This window comes from Rhinolophus ferrumequinum, chromosome 6 (genome assembly GCF_004115265.2).
Source record: "Rhinolophus ferrumequinum isolate MPI-CBG mRhiFer1 chromosome 6, mRhiFer1_v1.p, whole genome shotgun sequence".
NCBI classification, from domain to species: domain Eukaryota; kingdom Metazoa; phylum Chordata; class Mammalia; order Chiroptera; family Rhinolophidae; genus Rhinolophus; species Rhinolophus ferrumequinum.
Genome location: NC_046289.1, coordinates 32,147,893 through 32,166,331, shown reverse-complemented (window position 1 = coordinate 32,166,331; position 18,439 = coordinate 32,147,893). Strand labels below are relative to the sequence as shown.

Below are 18,439 nucleotides of genomic sequence, written 5' to 3'. Positions count from 1 at the left end.
ACAGTCTAAGAAAGAAAGACACGTGACCTGTAAAGGCAAAAAAGACGCCGTGGCTCGGAATCTCTTACCTATTACATGCTCAAAATGACATAAGATCACTTACCTGCCCATCTTACTCCTTGTTAATGGAGAAAACCTTTTGAATTCTACTTTTTAAATTTGGTTTCTATTTTTAAGCGTGACAAAAGCGTTTAAGGAGCAATTTGCAACTACCATAAAAGGTTTGAAAGGGTACACTGTTAGCAAAACTTAAATTAACTATGCTTATGTATTGTTTTTAAGAGTTTAATGAAAACATAATTAAACAAAAACTACTTAACTAATGTTTTCATTAGTCCTTTAAAGAAAATGCATCACCAGGTACCTAACTTGAGTCATTTACAAAGCCACAAGCTTTGCATCTATCATGTTCTATGAGAAAGATGAATTGCAGTATGTAAATTACTTTTCTGCTACTCTATAGAACACACTTTTGATAACTTTATGATGAATGAGAAAAAGGAAAAAATATAACAGTGCATAGGCCAAAAAAGGGGGAGAAAAGGATGACCTGTGATTTCCAAAACAAAACATGCATGCTTAGTTATATATATGCTCCAAACACCCTGTCACCCCCCAAAAAAGCAATGAAAAATATAATCCAACATTTGTAAATGCCTAGGTAGACTGTGACACCTACAATACCGTGTTTCCCCAAAAATAAGACCTAGCCGGACAATCAGCTCTCATGCGTCTTTTGGAGCAAAAATTAATATAAGACCCAATCTTACATTATTATTATTATATTATATTATATTATATTATATTATATTATATTATATTATATTATATTATATTATATTATACCTGGTCTTATAGTAAAATAAGACCGGGTCTTATATTTAAGTTTCACTCCAAAAGACTCATTAGAGCTGATTGTCCAGCTAGGTCTTATTTTCAGGGAAACATGATATAATAGGCAACGGGTTGTTCGAAAAAGCAGCTGGAGAGTTTCCAAGGTGAGTACAGAGCAAAGACAGATATGTCAACATGCTGACTCCTAGTTAAAACCAGCCTTCCTGAAGCTAATGAACAGGGCTAAACTGTGTAGCGATTTAACCAAAGAACCCTGCTTTGAGCCTCATAGTAAACTAACAGTTCAGTGAGAGGGGCAAAATGAAAAGGACAGTAAAGGTCTTCCAGTTCTACATGTGGGAATGAACCTCTATCCTCTTGAACCTTCCCTGAAATGAGAGTAAAGGAATAAAAATGGAAGGAACTACGGAGTAGGACTGGAGAGCAGATTCGACAAATGTTACACTTCTCAAAGATGGAAAGTGGATGGCAAGTGGCAACTATCTTAGGTTTCATCTTTCTCCACTCTGCTAAGTGTTTTTCCATTCTGCGAACAGGGAGGAACCCCAACAAAAAGAAAGCCAGTTCACACCAGAGAACCCTTAAAAGGCTTAAGAATTGAGGGGACCAGATGTATCTGGTGGCAAGGCATGCAGAGCTAAAACAGAAAGATGCTTCAAAGTTTGCAGGAGGAACAAGACCTCCTAGACCCCTGTCCCGTAGTGTAGGGGACTACGGGAGTGTAGTGAAGATTTACAACCAAAGTCTGGAGAAGATAAATGTCCCCAAGTCTGGTCTTGGGGACATTGTATACAGTCAAGTGAAGCACTTATTGAAAATAATGGGGTTAAATGAAAACTCTGCATGCTGAACAGTAAGTCCTTGGCTAACCCTCTACCTTGACTAAGCTCTGAATTCTGGGTGAGGCAGGAAATCAGGAGGTCTCTTTTTAGGGAAACAGCCTCAGGAGGAAACACCTATAGATCTACTAATATCGAAGGGTTTCCCAATATAATGGCAAGGTCTCTGCCCAATATGCTAGGTGTCTCCCATACATGCACACATACACACACTCAGGCTCTCAGAGGCTTTTTGACGACTAACACATAACTATGAATATGAAGTCAAAGATCCCCAAAATTCTAACATAAGACACAGAGACTAAAACAATCATAAAGAACTGAGAGGAAATAGCCACAATGCAAGGAGTAGAAAAAAGACTGCAAAAAAAAAAACAACCCAGAAAACAAAAAACCTGTTACAGACTCAGAAATAAACAAATATATTGGATCCTTGAAACAAAAACAGCACCTGTTACATATGAATATTCAGAAAATAAAAGGGCTTTTAAAAAATCAAAAGGTAATAGAAATAAAAATTTCTATTTTTATTCCAGGAGAACTGGAACATTAAAACGAGCAAATCTACCCCAAAAGTATCACCAGAAGACAAAGATAATATAGAGAAGACAAGATAAAAAAAACTTGAGGATCAATCCAGAAGGTCCAACACATGACTAACAGGCATGCCACATAGGCACCAAGACAGAAAAATGGAGAAAATGAAGAGAAGAAAATTATCAGAGGAAGAATTCAATCCAATTTTCTAGAAAAAAAGACATGAGCTTCAACATCTGTAAGAGCCAATATGTCCTGTGAACAATAAATGAAGAAAGACCCATATCAAAACACATCACTTTGAAATTTCGGAATATTGGGGACAAAACAGAGCTCAAAAGTTTACAGAGAAAATAAGTCACTATAAGGCATAAGTAATTCAGGCCTTCTCAATACCAACACTGGAAGACAGAAGACAATGGAGCAATTCCTAAAACTTCTGAGGGAATATGGCTTCCAACCTATAAATCTATACATAGCCAAAATGTCAATCAAGTATGTAGGCAGAACAAAGATGTTTTCAGAGAAACACGTTTCAAAAAATTTTGTGATATTGTGATTTATAATAAAGAATATATATTTGGTCTTCTGCCACTGTTCCTGACACATAGCTCCTAAAACCCTTGAAATTTCCTAAGTGATGAGCTGCAATAAAGGTGTCTTTTGTTATGTTAATGAGGTGGCTCTAGGAAGGTGCTTAAGGATGCGGACTGGTTGCCAGGAGAACCAACTATGTGGTGAGAGGGTTGAACTTTCAGTCCCACCCACCTGACCTCCAGGGAGGGGAGAGGGGCTGGAGGTTGAGTCAATCACCCGTTGCGTATGATTTAGTCAATCACAGCTGTATGATGAAGCCTCCATAAAAAGCCAAAAGGACTAGGTTTGGAGAGCTTCCGGGTTGGTGGAGATTGAGAAGAGCAGTGTGGTCTGAGAAGCATGGAAACTTCATCCCTTTCCTCCTATGCATCTCTTCCATCTGGCTGTTCCTGAGTTTGTAACCTTTTATAATAAACTGGTAATCTAGTAAGTAAAATGTTTCTCTGAGATCTGTGGACAAACTCACCAAACAAAGGAGGGGCAGTCACTGGAACCTCCAATCTGTAGCCAGTTGGTTCAGAAACACAGGTAATAACCTGCGCTTGTGATTGGTGTCTGAAGTGTGGGGTGGTGGGGTTGGGGGGGACAGTTGAAGTGGCGGAACAGTCTTGTAGGACTGAGCCCTCTTAACCTGTGTAATCTGACACTATCTCCAGGTAGACAGCGTCAGTTTGAGTTGAACAGTAATACACCCAGCTGGCTTCCCAGAACTGCTTGTTGGTGTGGCACCGCCCTACACACACACAGGAATTGGGTACATGCCCCCCTTAAAGTTACATCCCCTTCATATTCTTTTAGGAATCATCTAGAGGATGTATTCCACCAAAATGAAAGAGGAAAATAAGCAAGTAAAGATACAGTCCAGAAGAGTGGCAAAGGGAAGTCCCAACCAGTGCCAACTAGAGCAGGATGACCAGGCCTCTAGGAAGGAGGCCTACAAGAAAACAAATTTTGGAACTGACAGACTAGCTGATGTGTGGGCCACACTGAGAAGAGTTGTGGTGCACTCAGAATTAGCAGATGAACTAGTGGCCAATGTAGAGGAAAGCAAGCAAGTAAAAAAATAAGGCAACTATTAATTCCTGGGGTCTAAAGTAAAAACAAAACAAAACAACCTACAAGAAATGTAATTACAGCATAATCTGGTGCCTTGGTTAGGAACAACATGTACACAGCCATACTAACGCAAACACTACAATTTGATTTGATTAAATTTTGTCACATAACTGTTGGAAAGATATAGAGAGATATAAAGGGAGACATACAATAGTTTATAGTAGGAATAGACAAAATCTAAAATGAAAAATTAAAAAATAGCAGTAGAAGGATGTTATTTTAGAAATATGGAGATAAATATGAAAAACAGCTGGAAGACTTGAATCTTAACCTCCTAGGAAATGAGACAGGATTGGGGAAGGAGGAGGCACGGATTGCTATTTTTCATCATAAATTTTTCATTTCAATTTTTAAAACTGTTGTTACTTTATTAATTAAAATTACTTTTAAAAATTAAAAGCAAAACGCTTGAAATAAAAAAGCCCGATTACCCTCTACAATTACAACAACGAAGCGACTGCCCTGCCTTATTTCATGTAAAAACAGATTTTAAAGAACATCAGAAATCCTCAAGTAGATAATCAATTAAATTAGTTTTCTAAATATTTTCTTCCACACTTTGTTTTCATCCAAATTAAAATCAGATCTCCTATTTCTGGCTTTATTTTTAACCTTAGCTACTCTACTACCTGAAAAATCATATCTTCCTAATAATACCTTCACCTTGAATGAACAAGGAATGCACATGGAGAAAACAGCCCCAGAACCGAGAAACAAGAGCCAAAGGCAACCTGACTCCAATGAATCTGAACAACTCAAAGGGACTATATGAAATGAGTCAACCTACCGGCAACCAATGTGAGAAAACATAGTGGGGACAAGGGACCAGAAGGTTGCACATTTTAAGATTCTAGCAATCTGCCTTCAAGACCTCTGTGAAAATTCAGTATAAAAAATTTCAAAGGTGTAAGTCATACAAATATGAACAACTCTGCCAAGTCACATGCTTTTTCTTCCTAATTTCTCGCATTCTTGTCACTAACTAAAGAAGTCCATTGTTTTCTACCTCACGCATGCATGCATTCATGCATTCATTTTATCTGCCTCAACAAAACCTTGAGGATTTAAATCTTTACAACAACCAATTTGGTCAGCATTTCGCGATAGAGCTGTTATGCTACGTAACGATGCACTTCGTGGGATGCAGGCTACAAAACTAGCTACATAATTTGCCGGCCCCAATGCAAAATGAGAGTGCAGTGCTTCTTGCTCAAATTATGAAGAATTTCAAGACAGCAAGAGCAAAGTGTTAAACCAATCGCGAGGCCCTTCTAAGCACGTGGCCCTGTGCAGCTGGCTCTGGATGCAGGACTCAGAGCAGTACAGCTCTTCTTTTAAGGCTTTTGAGTTACAGGATGGGATGGGATGAGGTGACTTACTGTTAATGACTAATGGTTAACTGATAGAATTAAATTCTCCAAAGTTTTATAATTTTCGCTGTAGACTCTGAGAGAGAAATGTAAACATTTTGATATATTCAAGAAACTTGTTAGGAAAATAGTTCTTTGTATTGGAGCTGAGATTCAAGGCCTCATGGAATTTATTTCAGCTTAGAATTTAAAAGTTTTAACAGGCTGGTTTCTGTCGAGTTCAATTTGTCTTGAGTTTTTTTAAAAAACAATAACAAAAGGTCACTTTTAAGGACAGACTGAATGATTTGCATAATTTGCATAATAAATAAGGCACCTTTCCGCTAAATATAACTGCAAATGTGAAGTACAAATTACTAAATAGCATTCTCCAGCAGTACATATGTTTACGGGGTACTTGAATAGTATGTCTCTTAGCAACCACCGACTGCTTTTCAGATTTGCAGAGTGGCTGAAAGCAGTCTTTAGAAATATGCTGCTAAAATCTTGCCACAATAATCCACCCAATGAAATAATTCAAGGTTTGGCAATTCGTTTTTGGTCTAAAGGGGGAGGAGGGAGGAGATAATAAAGAAAACATTTTCCCGACCATCCTACAACATATGAAAACTGTCTTTACTGGGAATAGAGAAGTTGTTCCATAAGCCCAGGCAAGCCCACCTAGAAGGCAGTTCCCGAGTTGTCTAAATCTAAAATCAACAACATTGCCATAGACACAGTGCACTATGTAATCAACTGACTATCTTTGAGAAATCTGTCAGCTTTCTTGTGTAAAGACTTAGATTAACTACATAAGAAATGCTAAAGGTTATGTAAACCTGGATTTAATAAAAATTACAATGAAATTTAAGCAAGCCAGTCATACCGTTCTTAAATAAAAAACAGCAAACCCTTCTTCAAAGGTACAAGTCACAGGCTGTTTTGTCTAACCCATATAAAAATCTGGGGTTTTCAGCTTATCTTTAAAAATTAGAAGATCTGGCAACACTTGGCCCACTTACCTACCAGCCAACAGCTAACGGTAGCGGAATGGCAGCAGGGTCTGAGCTCTCTAGGTCACCACTGTTTCCATCACTCCTTTTTGTCACTCAGACTACTTCATTTTGTACCACTTGTGTGGCCTCTGTAAAGATTTGAATGTGCTATTCCTGGTTCTCACTTATTAAAAAGTATATGCTCCTGGCACTAACAAACATTTACTTCCACTACTGAATGGAAGAAATCAGTTGGTAAATTGGAACTGAAAGGAATCCAGGGACAGGAGAAACCATATTTAACATCTTGATAAACTATCAACAGCCAAAGAAGAACCATATAAGCAGAGTCCAAAAGGTTTTCTGATTTTTAAAATAGTAAAAGTTAGATTTCAAAAAATTAATAACATGTTAGTTAAGACATGATATACTAACATCATACAAATTCATGGAGTGAAACTATTTAAGAAAATATGGTGAAAGAAGGTTCTCAAAACAAGAAATGATCCTAATAAAAATAGTAGTGATAATAGCAGCATAATCTTTACTGAACACTTACTATGTGTCAGGAATTGTTCTATGGGCTTATGTATGTATTCACTTATTAAATCTCCACAACATCCTTTTGACATAATTACTATTATATTGCAGATATTTAGCATCTACTTTCCAGAGCAAATGAGGCATAGAGTAGTTATATAACTTGCCCAAGGTCATGCACAAAAACGTGGCAGAGCCTGAATTCAAACTAGTCTATATACTTAAGCGCTAATCTATACTGCTTCCTGATGAGGAAGAAAAATGGGAGGTATTGAAAAAGACTCCTGAGGCAACACAGGAAGCTTTCCATCAAGCTTCAGATTTTAAAAGGACACATACAAATGATGAAATGAAGGAAACTCAATGAATGTTAAGTATAAAAGAATGGCACAGTCTTACAAAAATAGTCTTAGGAAGGCTAATGCACAAAACCAGCTGAGGTTTGTGAAAATGAAAGGCAACAAAATGAGAATACACTTATAACTGAAATATATGTACTATTCTTATTGATTATAACACATGGGCATTATTTTTTAAATGCAAAAAAATAGAAAAATATAAAAATTAGAAGATCATCACACATAATCACATCCTATCAATGAACAATAATTGTATATATCTCCTTTCAAAAATTTTAATGCATATACAAATAATCCTTTTCCCTAAAATCATTTTCCCTAAAAGATTCAGGCTCAGAAAAAATCATACTGTTCCATAATGTGCATGTTTCACTTAAAAACAGATCAAGTGTAGCTCTATCCTATTCTTTTTACAAACTTATGAATTTTGTACTATATGAATGTCTACAGTTTATTCAACCAACCCCACAGAGGAACTTTTAAATTGTTTCCAATTTTCTAAGACTCATTAACAATGATGCATTCAATATCCTTACACATATATCTTTATGTACATATCTGAATATTTCTCATGGACTTGCTCAATCAAAATTTAAATTCATAGAATACTATCAGATTTCCTCTTCAGAGGATTATGCCATTTTAATGTGTGTGTGTCTACATGTATGTATGTATGTAGGTATCTATTTGTTGGTACATTTTCTTATGGGTTTCATGGCATACTAAGTAGGGTCTTTTCTACCCAACCCTCTATTATATTCCATTCCCCTGTACCCATACTACGTTTTAAAATTGATGTCCTTTTATAGTATATTTTAATATCTAATGGTAAAGTATCATAGCATTAGTTTTCTTTTTTCAAAACTTTATTTTATTTCATGAAAATTTCATTTGAGATTTTCAAATAAAGAAACTATTGAAATTTTAATTAGAATTGTTCTAAACGTATAAATTATTTGGAGATTCTATGAATATCTTTATGATGGCAAGTCTTCCCATCTAGGAATATGTTACATTTCTGCATTTATTCAAGCCTTCTTTGCAAAATTTTATTATAAGTGTCATGTAAATTTTAAAATTTTGTTTCAAAAGGTAAAAATTTTAAAAATAATACTAGAATCAAGAAAAATAAGATATCCTACTAAAATGGGCAGATAATATGAGAATAGTGTGAAGAGAAATTAATATTTAATGAGAAACTACTATACCCCATGAATGATACCAGCAGACATTTTTACAAATCATTAGCATTTTATCCTCATAACAAGCCTACTTGTAAGTTGTAAGAGAGGTGACTGTTGCCATTTTTACAGAAGAAAACACTGAAGTTCAGAATAGTCAAAAATCTGCCCAACTTTTCAGTACCTATTTAAGATTGGAGGTAGGAATCCTGTCTTTATATCCATCATGTCAACTAAATTAAGCTTTAACAGCTGTCAGTTTGGGGGAGTTTTCCTGTTTTACTCAACAGTAATTCATTTACCCTGTTATCCCCATGTCACAAATAAGGAAACTCAAGCTTGGGCAATAAGTGTATAAACTTGCTGAAAGTCACACTTTCAGCCAGGGTTTGAAAGACAAGTCGGAAGACAAGCCAAGGTTTGAAAGAAGTTTCTTCTTACCTGTCAGCTCTTATCCTCAGCTCCTAAAATATACTTAGAGTACATAGGGGAGTCAGGGTTCAATTCCAGAGCTCCCGAACTTTCTTTCCCACTACATCATGTTAAAATAGCTCAATTCTTACTTTGCCTTTGTCTTTACTGGCAGGGGAATAAGAGTCAGAATAGGTTGTAAAGAAAAAGCTAGCTTCTATAGAAAGTAAAATTAAATCTCGTGGTTAGAATAAATTATGTCTAACTGAATAAAAAAGTGGTATGTTGAGATCACCAAAGTTCTTTTTGAGATCTTTGAGAATCCAGAGAATAAGAAATCTGATCAAAGAAGAGGAACATGGTAGTTGACATCACAGGGTGGAATCTCAGCAATAATAATGCCTCAAGCTCTCAGAGGCCCACCCATTTCCAGCAAGTCCCGAGTCAGGACCAAACCTCCCAGGAAGGGAGCGCGGGAGAGGTAGGCAGGGAATTAGGTCCTCCTAGAAAGTGCTGGGGTCTCACGTAAGTCATCAGCAGTAGGAAAAGGGACAGGAGGCCAACATTATAGGTGACCAACATGAATGGACAAGGTATTCTGGAAAATGGTGGCTAACAGGCATCCAGGGCTTATCCCCAACACGATAGTTAATGCACTGGTTAGTCACTATGATTCCATTCAAGAACCACTCAGGGTGCCATTAATTCTGCCAATACCCTCATTATCCTTTTCATGACTGATTTAGGGACTGGGGTGAGCCTTTAGTCTGAAGGTTGAGATCAACAGAAACAGAAGAGGGAAGGTAAAGAAAGCAACATAAAAATGAGGCCGGAGCTGAAAAGGTAAAGTATAAATAGATGGACTTCACTATTTATACTTCATTTCTTGTCTCTGGCAAAGCTCAGGGACAGAGGATCAATCCCATGGTTTGCAAGTACTTAGGGCAACATTCCCAGTACATAGCAGTAGTTCCCAGAGTTCACTAATGCCCCATGGCAGATGAATGGCATTCCTTCTTATGATGAAGTTTCAAGGCCTATAGAAGAGGGAAATGCTGTAAACATAAAGTCCTGGTTTTTACCACAGCCTCTGACAAAGTCTCTACACTCTCCTTACGAACAAAATTTAAAAAGGCAGAAGGATGATGACATGACTAAATTTCTAACTGGTTCAATGGAATTCCAAGACTGCTGATTAATAAATCTGTGCCAAAATAAAGGGAAGTTGCTAAGGGCCTGCCACAGGCCCCTGTCCTCAGGCCTGGCTATTTTGAAAATCTTAATCAATGACTTAGATAAGGCCAACAGCCAGCATATTTAAGAAGGTCACAGATGTGATTAAGATGGAAGACAGAGTGAATAAGGTGAATGACAGATTCAAGATCCAAAAATACCTCAAAAGACTGAGGAGAAACGGTATTCTACAGGAACATACCGTGTTTCCCCGAAAATAAGACCGGGTCCTATATTAATTTTTGCTCCAAAAGATGTATTAGGGCTTATATATTCAGAGGATGTCATCCTGAAAAATCATGCTAGGCCTTATTTTCCAGTTAGGTCTTATTTTTGGGGAAACATGGTATGTCAGATCCTACGCCTAGGTAAGAAAAATCAAACCACAAAATGAACAAGAAAACAAGGGAAAGCATGGCTTTACAACAACATGTATAAAGCTAAATTAGAAGTCAGTTAAAACCACAAGCTTTTAACGTAAATTAGCAGTGTTATGGAACAGTAAGAAGAGCTAGCGAGACCTCCCCTTTAAGAAACCTAGTCTCCAAAGGAATGGGGAACCCAACTCTAAGCTGCGCTGGACTAACCAGGCTCAGGGCACTGTGTTAGGAAACAGGTGTCAGTCACCATTGAAGACAAGCAGACACATGTTGAAGACTTCAAAAACAAATGAGACAGCGTTGACAGAACTAAGGACTCAGGCTAGACTAGCAGAGAATGCATACTGACAGCTGGTAGGCTAGATCTAGAAGGCAGGTGGGCTTGTTCAACCTGAACAGGATTTTTGAGCTATCAGAAAATTTCACATAAAAAGTCTGTATTTCTGTATCTCTTGGGCGGGGGAAAGTCTGGCATAACTGAAGGACAAGAGAGGGGTAGCCAAAGCTCCCGTCAGTAGGAGCCGGTCTACTTCTAACACCTGGCTACCAGACTTACTACAAATAAGTCAGCAAGCATTTGAGTTGCAACCGCTGTTCTAGAGAAAAAGAGCCAAGTGGTAAACACAAGAGCTGTACCCTAACACCTGAAAGGTTATGGCTGGGCAGTGATATATTAAAGGACTATTCTGGGGAAATAAGGCCAAAGGATACAAAGCAGAGGGAGGTTCAACACAAAAAATTAAAAGAATTTTCTAACAAAAATGGAACAGGCTGCCTGTATATATGGCCCCTCCTCATTGAAAAAGGGTAAACTGAAGTCACCCTTATCAGGGTTTCAAAGAAGTCTGATTAAAAAACTAGACTAGACAACCCAAAATGTCCCTTCCAAGTTTGGGTTTCTCTGACATTCTAATCTTAGGAGCTTTATTATCATTAGGACCTGTCTATCATGAAGAGCACACTGAGCTGGGCCCTGCATGTTTTTCATGTAAAGAAAGCACTGGCTTCATAGTGAGATTGTAGAATTTATTGTTTTCTATGTCAGCTAAACACAGGCTTTACTGTACAATCATTACCTGATCCTCTCAGGCACTTTATTTCACCATAAATATAAATGAACCTTGTTATTTCATTAGTGTGGAGAAGTGAGGGCTACTCCTGCCTTGAAGTCCTTCCAAGTCATAGTGAGGTTCAGAATCACAAGGTGGTATCATAGTATAATAGGCAGGAAACCAGAATAGGAAATGTGCTTGGGAAAACTTGATGATCTTGCTAGACCTCAGTTCATTCATCTATAAAATGGACATAAAACTTAGCCATGTCTATTTTAGATAGTTGTGTAATCAAAATAAGTAACACGTGAAAGGTGCTCTGATAACTTTACAGTGCTACATAAATGCAAGGACTTTCCAACACAAACACAGACCTGTTATGTCTTTCTTTCATTTTGCCTTCTTGGTGTAAGAATCTGGATCGGTCTACCCTTTACCCAGCGATCCCTATATTCACCTGTTTAACTATCTCTCTAACTATCTCCATCTCAAACCTCAATTTTCCAAAGCCTCCTGCATTAAGGTGTGAGACAGGATTCTCCAGTGTGGTACTGATGTATGCTCAGTATGCAGTATAGCTCAATGATTTGCCCCATGCAACCAGGAGAAAAGGTATGTACAGGTGTTAATGAGCCCCGCAGGCAAGGCACAACAGCTCCTTTCCGACTCTTAGTTGACAGTTGAATTGGGGTTTAATTCCACTCAGCCACATGACTGGGGATGTATAGGAGCCTGAGTGACCCTTAGCGCCCTGGAACTAGCCTGCCTCTGGCATTCTACTGGATTGAACCACATGAAACTGCTGTGTTTTGAATGTCAAAAACAGCCAAAATATCAGCTATGGCTCAACCTAATATATGCAGAATTTTACATTTATTCATTTAATTAGGGAGGGTGAATGAGGTAATCATGAAGGTTACCAATCTTTATCCAGGTAAGGCATAGGGGACATCAATTTCCTGCCAAATGAATGTTTTAAATGTGAAGTTCTCACTGGGACACTTGGCTTACTAGGAGATCGATATTTGTTCTTTTCTCCATGAGGTGCCCATGTATCACTTAGAAAGGAGCTCTAATAGTCCACACACCAGTTGACACAAGTACCCATTTTTATAGATGAATGTCAACAACAAGAGTAAGGAAATGTTACCTAAAAACTCTGTGCCATGAAAGTACCCAAGTCCCAGCTATAAAATGTAAAGTGGCAAATCAGAAAAAATATGTACTCTGAAAAGTTCCAAACAGATAGGTGACAGCTAATCCCTTCACGGAAATTTTCAAGTCTTGAGTTGTGCTATTTCCTACTGTGAAAACGCACCAGCATTCTGATTTTGATTGTTTATTAAACATTACTTATGCTCCGAGCCATGCCTACTCAGTTTTAACATATCTATGCAATAGTTCATTAAGACGCCTTATGAAAATAAAAGTTTTTAAGCTATGTAAAGATTCATGCAACTAGGGTTATACAAATAAAATTCTTTTGTAATTAAATTTTAGGAAAGAAAACTGAAGGGATTTAGGCATTAGCATTCCTTGTTGTTTAAAATGTAATTAATTTCCAGCACAATAAATTTAAAAAGTACCTATTACTTTTAATGGTTATTAATGGAAACTAACTTATGTATATATGTTTGTTTACAGGGTAATGTCACTGTCATTACTAGATTATGCAAACATCAAGAAAAATGAGATAAAGTGTTACCAATTGAATAACAAATACATGCAACCACAAGAATTTGCTTACCTGTAATACAAATTTCTGATCTATGTATTTTTTGGCAATGCTGGGTTGAAATTCTTGGCTTTCCAAAAATCGTATGAAAAATTCATATACAAGCTGCAACAAACAGATTATAATTAATTTTAAATTATAATTCATTGAGAATAGTATCAAAAACCGTAAAAAGCCTGTAACTCTAAAACTGACAGGTTTTAAATGTCGAACCACTATGTTGTACCTGAAATGAATATATGTTAACTATACTTTAATAAAAAAAATCTGTTAAAGAAAACATGACAGGTCTTAGAAAACTGGGTTTATAATATAAATCAACTAGCTATGCTAGCCTTTCACTGTAGCTCACGGTGCTGTTATGTTTTTTAACCTTTTAAATTAGAAAATTCAGGCAAATAAAGCAAATAAAAATCCCCCATCATCTTCGCCATTCAGAGGTAACCACTATTAACATTTTAATGTATAAATCTCCCAATTTTTCTCTATAGTTCTACAACATACCAATGTCCTATAAATATATTTTATATAGCTTTATAAACTACTTTTACCATCTAAACAATATAAAATTGTGAACAATTTTAACAATATCTAAGCCATTTTTCTTAGTAGCTGCAAGTATTCCATTATACATAAACTGTCCTATGCTTGGACATTTAAGTAGTTTCTGAATTACTTCTCTATCACATTATGCCACAATGTACATCACTAACATACATCAGTGCACTTGCTCAATTATTTTGTGAGTAAATATTTCTAGAAGTGGAATTGTTAGGTCAAAAAATATTCAAACGTTCCAGGATTTTTAATAATCATTGCCAAATTTCCTTTCAGAAAGTTTATGGCAATTTATACTCTTCTAAGCAACATGTGATGGTGTAACAGACTATTCTCATCTGCAAAGAGTAAGAATATTCTCGTTTGAAGAGTCAACCTTGAATAACTGTTCTGATAAGCACTGGGGGGGAGGGCACTGTTTATGTTCTTTGCATAACAAATATGTTAAAGTATACCTGAGCTCCTGGTATAGTGTGTAACAGCATATAGAAACCAGAACTTTGAAGAGACAGAAAGACACTGGGTTGGAAGCCTAGCTCTGTCCATTCCTAACTGTGTAACCCTAGGCAAGTTAATTTTTCTAAAACTCTTCCTTCAACTGTATAATGGGGATGATAATCCCTAAGATTAAATGTGATAATATACTCATATATAAAGCCCTCTGCACAGAGACTAATACATATCACCATTGTCATTATTGTCTCAAACTTTCTGGTTTCACTTCTTTACATTTAAAAATGATTAAAAACCCCCAAAAGGTTTTGTTTGTATATATATATAATATAAAATGTTTAGATTATTATATAGCATATATAGAGAGATAAAAACTGAGAAAATTTAAAATATGTATTACTATTTCATTTTAAAACAAGAAACTATTTTACACATTAACATATTTTTTGTGAAAAATAACTTTATTTTCCAAAAATATTATTGAGAAGGCATTGTTTTTATTTTTACAAATCTCTTTCATTGCATATTAGAAAACAATATTCAATGTGTATGGGTTGAAGTATATAAAGAAAATCAAGCCTCATATAGAGCTAGCAGTATGAAAAGGGAGCATATTTTCAGTCCTTTCACATAACTGGGGATATTTTTCTTTGGTACCATACTACAACACCAACAGTCGTCTCTTAAAGATGAATTGCAAAGTAAAATTTGAAACCATATCAATGAGTTTTTCACACTCTGTTACACTAAATTCCAACAGTCTATCTTGCATTTTGAATGGATCTTTATCATCCATGGTTTCCTAATATCATCCACTGGCCAACTGGAAAATATTGGTTCACTGTGTTATGTAGAATCTTCAAATGTTGACACATTTCATTTAAGTCACATTCTTTAGTATCTCCAATTTTATCAAAAAAGACTTTAAGCTTTTGGAACTTGTAAAGTTCAAGGTAACAGATACAAGTTTTTCAAAATTCTAATTCTAAATTTTGCTTGAATGCTCTGATTTTATTAGTGGTAACAATTGTTTTCTTTGTTTGTTTTAGAGAAAATATCCACCAAACACCCAAGTTGAAATAATCCTAGTTTGTCAGACATTCTTTCAAGTAAAAATGATATTTCATGGAAAAAAAAAGCTAGTTTAGCTTGCAGCTCAAAACAATCACACAAGTGCTTTAGCACAAGATAACATACTTCAGTGTGCAGCAGATGTGCTTTATGCATACTTCCCATTTCATCATGAAGACTATTTTTTTAAATGTGTAGTCGAAGGTCAAGATTTAGCAAAATTATTTTTTGCTGCTTCTTCAAGGACATTCTTAATTGAAATTGCCTTTTTTTTATTCCAAGTACATGGCAGTGAAGAACAAAAGTACATGGCAGTGAAGAACAAAACTACAAGGCCAATTTGGACCAACTGCTTTGATTTACACTAAGGCAACAGCAATTTCAACCACCATCGCTTTTACAACTAATAGTGCAAATGTCAACGAAGTAAAAAAAGCAAATCATGGAGTATTATTATAAAACTAGTTTCATATTGCAGGCCACTTAAAATCAGGTCTCAGGGCCCCCTAAGGGTCTGCAGATACCATTACCCCAAATATATCACACAGTAACCTTCTAAGTTCAGGTACTAGTTTAACACTTAAATTAGGTATTCACATTAGAATTTTACTTCTTTATAAAACTATCCTTTTCTCTTTGAAATTCTCTGAATTCAGAAAAACTTCTTTCCTAATGATCTGAAGAATACTGTCAAGTTATACATGTTCTCCTAGTCAGAATAGTGCCTGAGTCCCAACACCTCCTAGAAGCATTGTTCTTTTTTCAATACACTGATCTTTCAAATCTTAGTTTTATGAATAGAATATCAGCCTTATTCAAATAAGCCATAAAGGAGGGTTTCCTCTCTCTTTTGACTCCCAGGAAGTGGAGAGATTCTTATCTTTCTGATCTGACTTGTGGGCTGGCAGGGCTTTCTAGCAGGATTGGCAAAGTGCGCTCTCCCCTCTGGTCCCTTGAAAGCAGTTATGGTTTAAAATAGTTTGGTGAAAAGACTTCAGACATATTTGTTAGTAAGTATAAATGTTCTCCATACTTAAGAGACATGTTGTACCTCAGAATCAAAAATCTCCCTTGAGTTTCTAAAGGGAGAGACAGGGAACTGGGGGTGATCATTTATTTTCAGGGTCATGTAAGGGAATTCTCTTAGGAACATGAATAAAAAGACTTCAGCTTTCCTGTTTTTCATTCTCAAGTGTAAAACATTAAAAATAATCCCTTAATTGTCAAAGGAAGTCCTGCAAAATTGTATTCTATTGGAAATACAGACACAATTTCAGAAAATACAAAAAGAATAACCATGGAAACTATGGGTTACCAATTTAAAAGATACCAATACAGATAATAGAAAAAATCAAATAACACATAGATCCCTGGACATATTTGAACTAAAATTTGTGGATTTAATATTCTTTTTTCTATTTTTAAATATTCCCAAAGAGCCAGGATTTGTTATAATGAGTAGTTTTGAACCGGCCACAAATTTAAACCACAGAAGAGGTGCGCAGGAGCAGTCAATTAGCTGGGCAATGAACCCAGCCATTCACCCAACCACATCTCAAAAGCAACAAAATTGCACTGAGATGTGGTGGTTGGGTGAGCATTTTAAACACTTGCTTTCTTGTAAAATGTAGTCCAAGAGAGGAAGCACACTGCTCTTGTTAGAGTTAAGAAAAAGTGAAAAGGTCTAAGAAAGTGCTATGTTGTGGTAGGAAAAAGTGGATCAATCAATTAAAAAGTAAAATGTGGAAGTTGGTGATGGATCACTCACTATGATATAAATGATCTATCATGGACAGAAAAGGAGGGTTCCTAAATGTTCAGTGAGTGTGCTCTTGTCTACTAAAACCATCTATCAGTGAAAATGGAAAGGTGACTAATTGGTGGAGTCAGAATATGCAGAGGAAACACAGGATTCTTGAGACAAGTCAGGAGCCTGTAACACAAACTTCCACTAAGCAATAGATGGTGAAAGCCAGTGTGCCTACCATATTAACCTTTACTATACATGAAAGTTGATTTGTGAATTTTAAAAAGAGGTTTCCTTTACCTGATCCAGTATTAGTCGTATTTCCCCCTGAGCTAAAGAAGGAATGAGAGGATTACAGGCTTGAACAGGACGTCCACACAGATGAAACCAGCCTACTTTGAATACAATTTGTCTTTATAGCCAAAAGGGTGTAAGTTTCATCATCATTCCTCACTGCTGCTATGGTTTCAGAATTTAAAATGAACTAATGGTTCATGTTCCTGTACTGACATAGTGTAAGCTAGAGATTTTTGGTGGCAGAATTTAATTTAGTAGCTTTCGAAATTAATTTTTATAGAGTAAGCTTAGGAAGGATTAACTGAAATATTGAGGTAAACTTTTTTTGTGAGGTAAATTTTTATTGTAATTTAGGGGAAACATATTTATGGTGATCATAATTTTTAGAGTACTCAAAAAGCTCTTGCAAATAGCAAGAGTGGTCTGTCTCTTCTTTGGGATATAGAGAAGACAAAAAGTTGAAGTTTGAAAAACATCTCTTTCCCTGTCTTTTCCACCATAAGATGGGGAACTTTCCTGTGGACATTCTCTTTTTTTGTTTGTTTTGTTTATAAAGTTTCTTCTAGTCTACAATGCACTTCTATAAACTGCTGCCAAGCAGTAAGAATAAGACATAACAAGAAGTCCACCCATCCAAAAGAGTAATTCTTTTTTTTCTGGATTTTTGTCACAATCTAGATAGAACATATCATGAAAAGCACAAACAGTTTTACAAATTTCTTAGATTGTACATAGTATGCCTGGCACCTTAAAAAAAAAAAATCAAGCATCTAAAATAGTAAATCAACTACAGTGTTTTAATTAATTTACTCAATTTTGCCATTAGTAGTAGAAACACACATATATACATATAACATGCCTGGGTAAGAGGTGAGAAAATAGAGCCCCAGAAAATTCTCTACATAACTAGGAAATAGCATACATGTATATCGGTAGCAACCCGGAGTTGCCAAAGCAGGACCGGGAAAGTTGCAAATTTATGCCAAAAATTCTGAAGTAGAGAAAAAATTAAACCCTTAGACTATCTCTAGGCCCTATCTCCCTGCTGCACAGTTTTCTGCTCTTCAGAAAGTCAACCAGTAACCACGAGCACAGCTAGCTACAAAGATGCACTGCCTTCCGCCTCGAGAAGTA

The 18,439-nt window shown here is 36.2% G+C and overlaps 1 protein-coding gene across 3 annotated transcripts in view; it reads right to left on the bottom strand.

Annotated features, from left to right (window-relative positions):
- Positions 1-18,439, bottom strand: part of PPP2R5E (protein phosphatase 2 regulatory subunit B'epsilon) — a 135,457-nt gene that overhangs the window by 22,569 nt on the left and 94,449 nt on the right. For all 3 annotated transcript variants that reach the window (XM_033108112.1, XM_033108113.1, XM_033108114.1), the window contains exon 5: positions 13,192-13,284. In XM_033108112.1, coding sequence (XP_032964003.1) covers positions 13,192-13,284 — 93 coding nt within the window. The remainder of the gene's footprint in view (positions 1-13,191; positions 13,285-18,439) is intronic.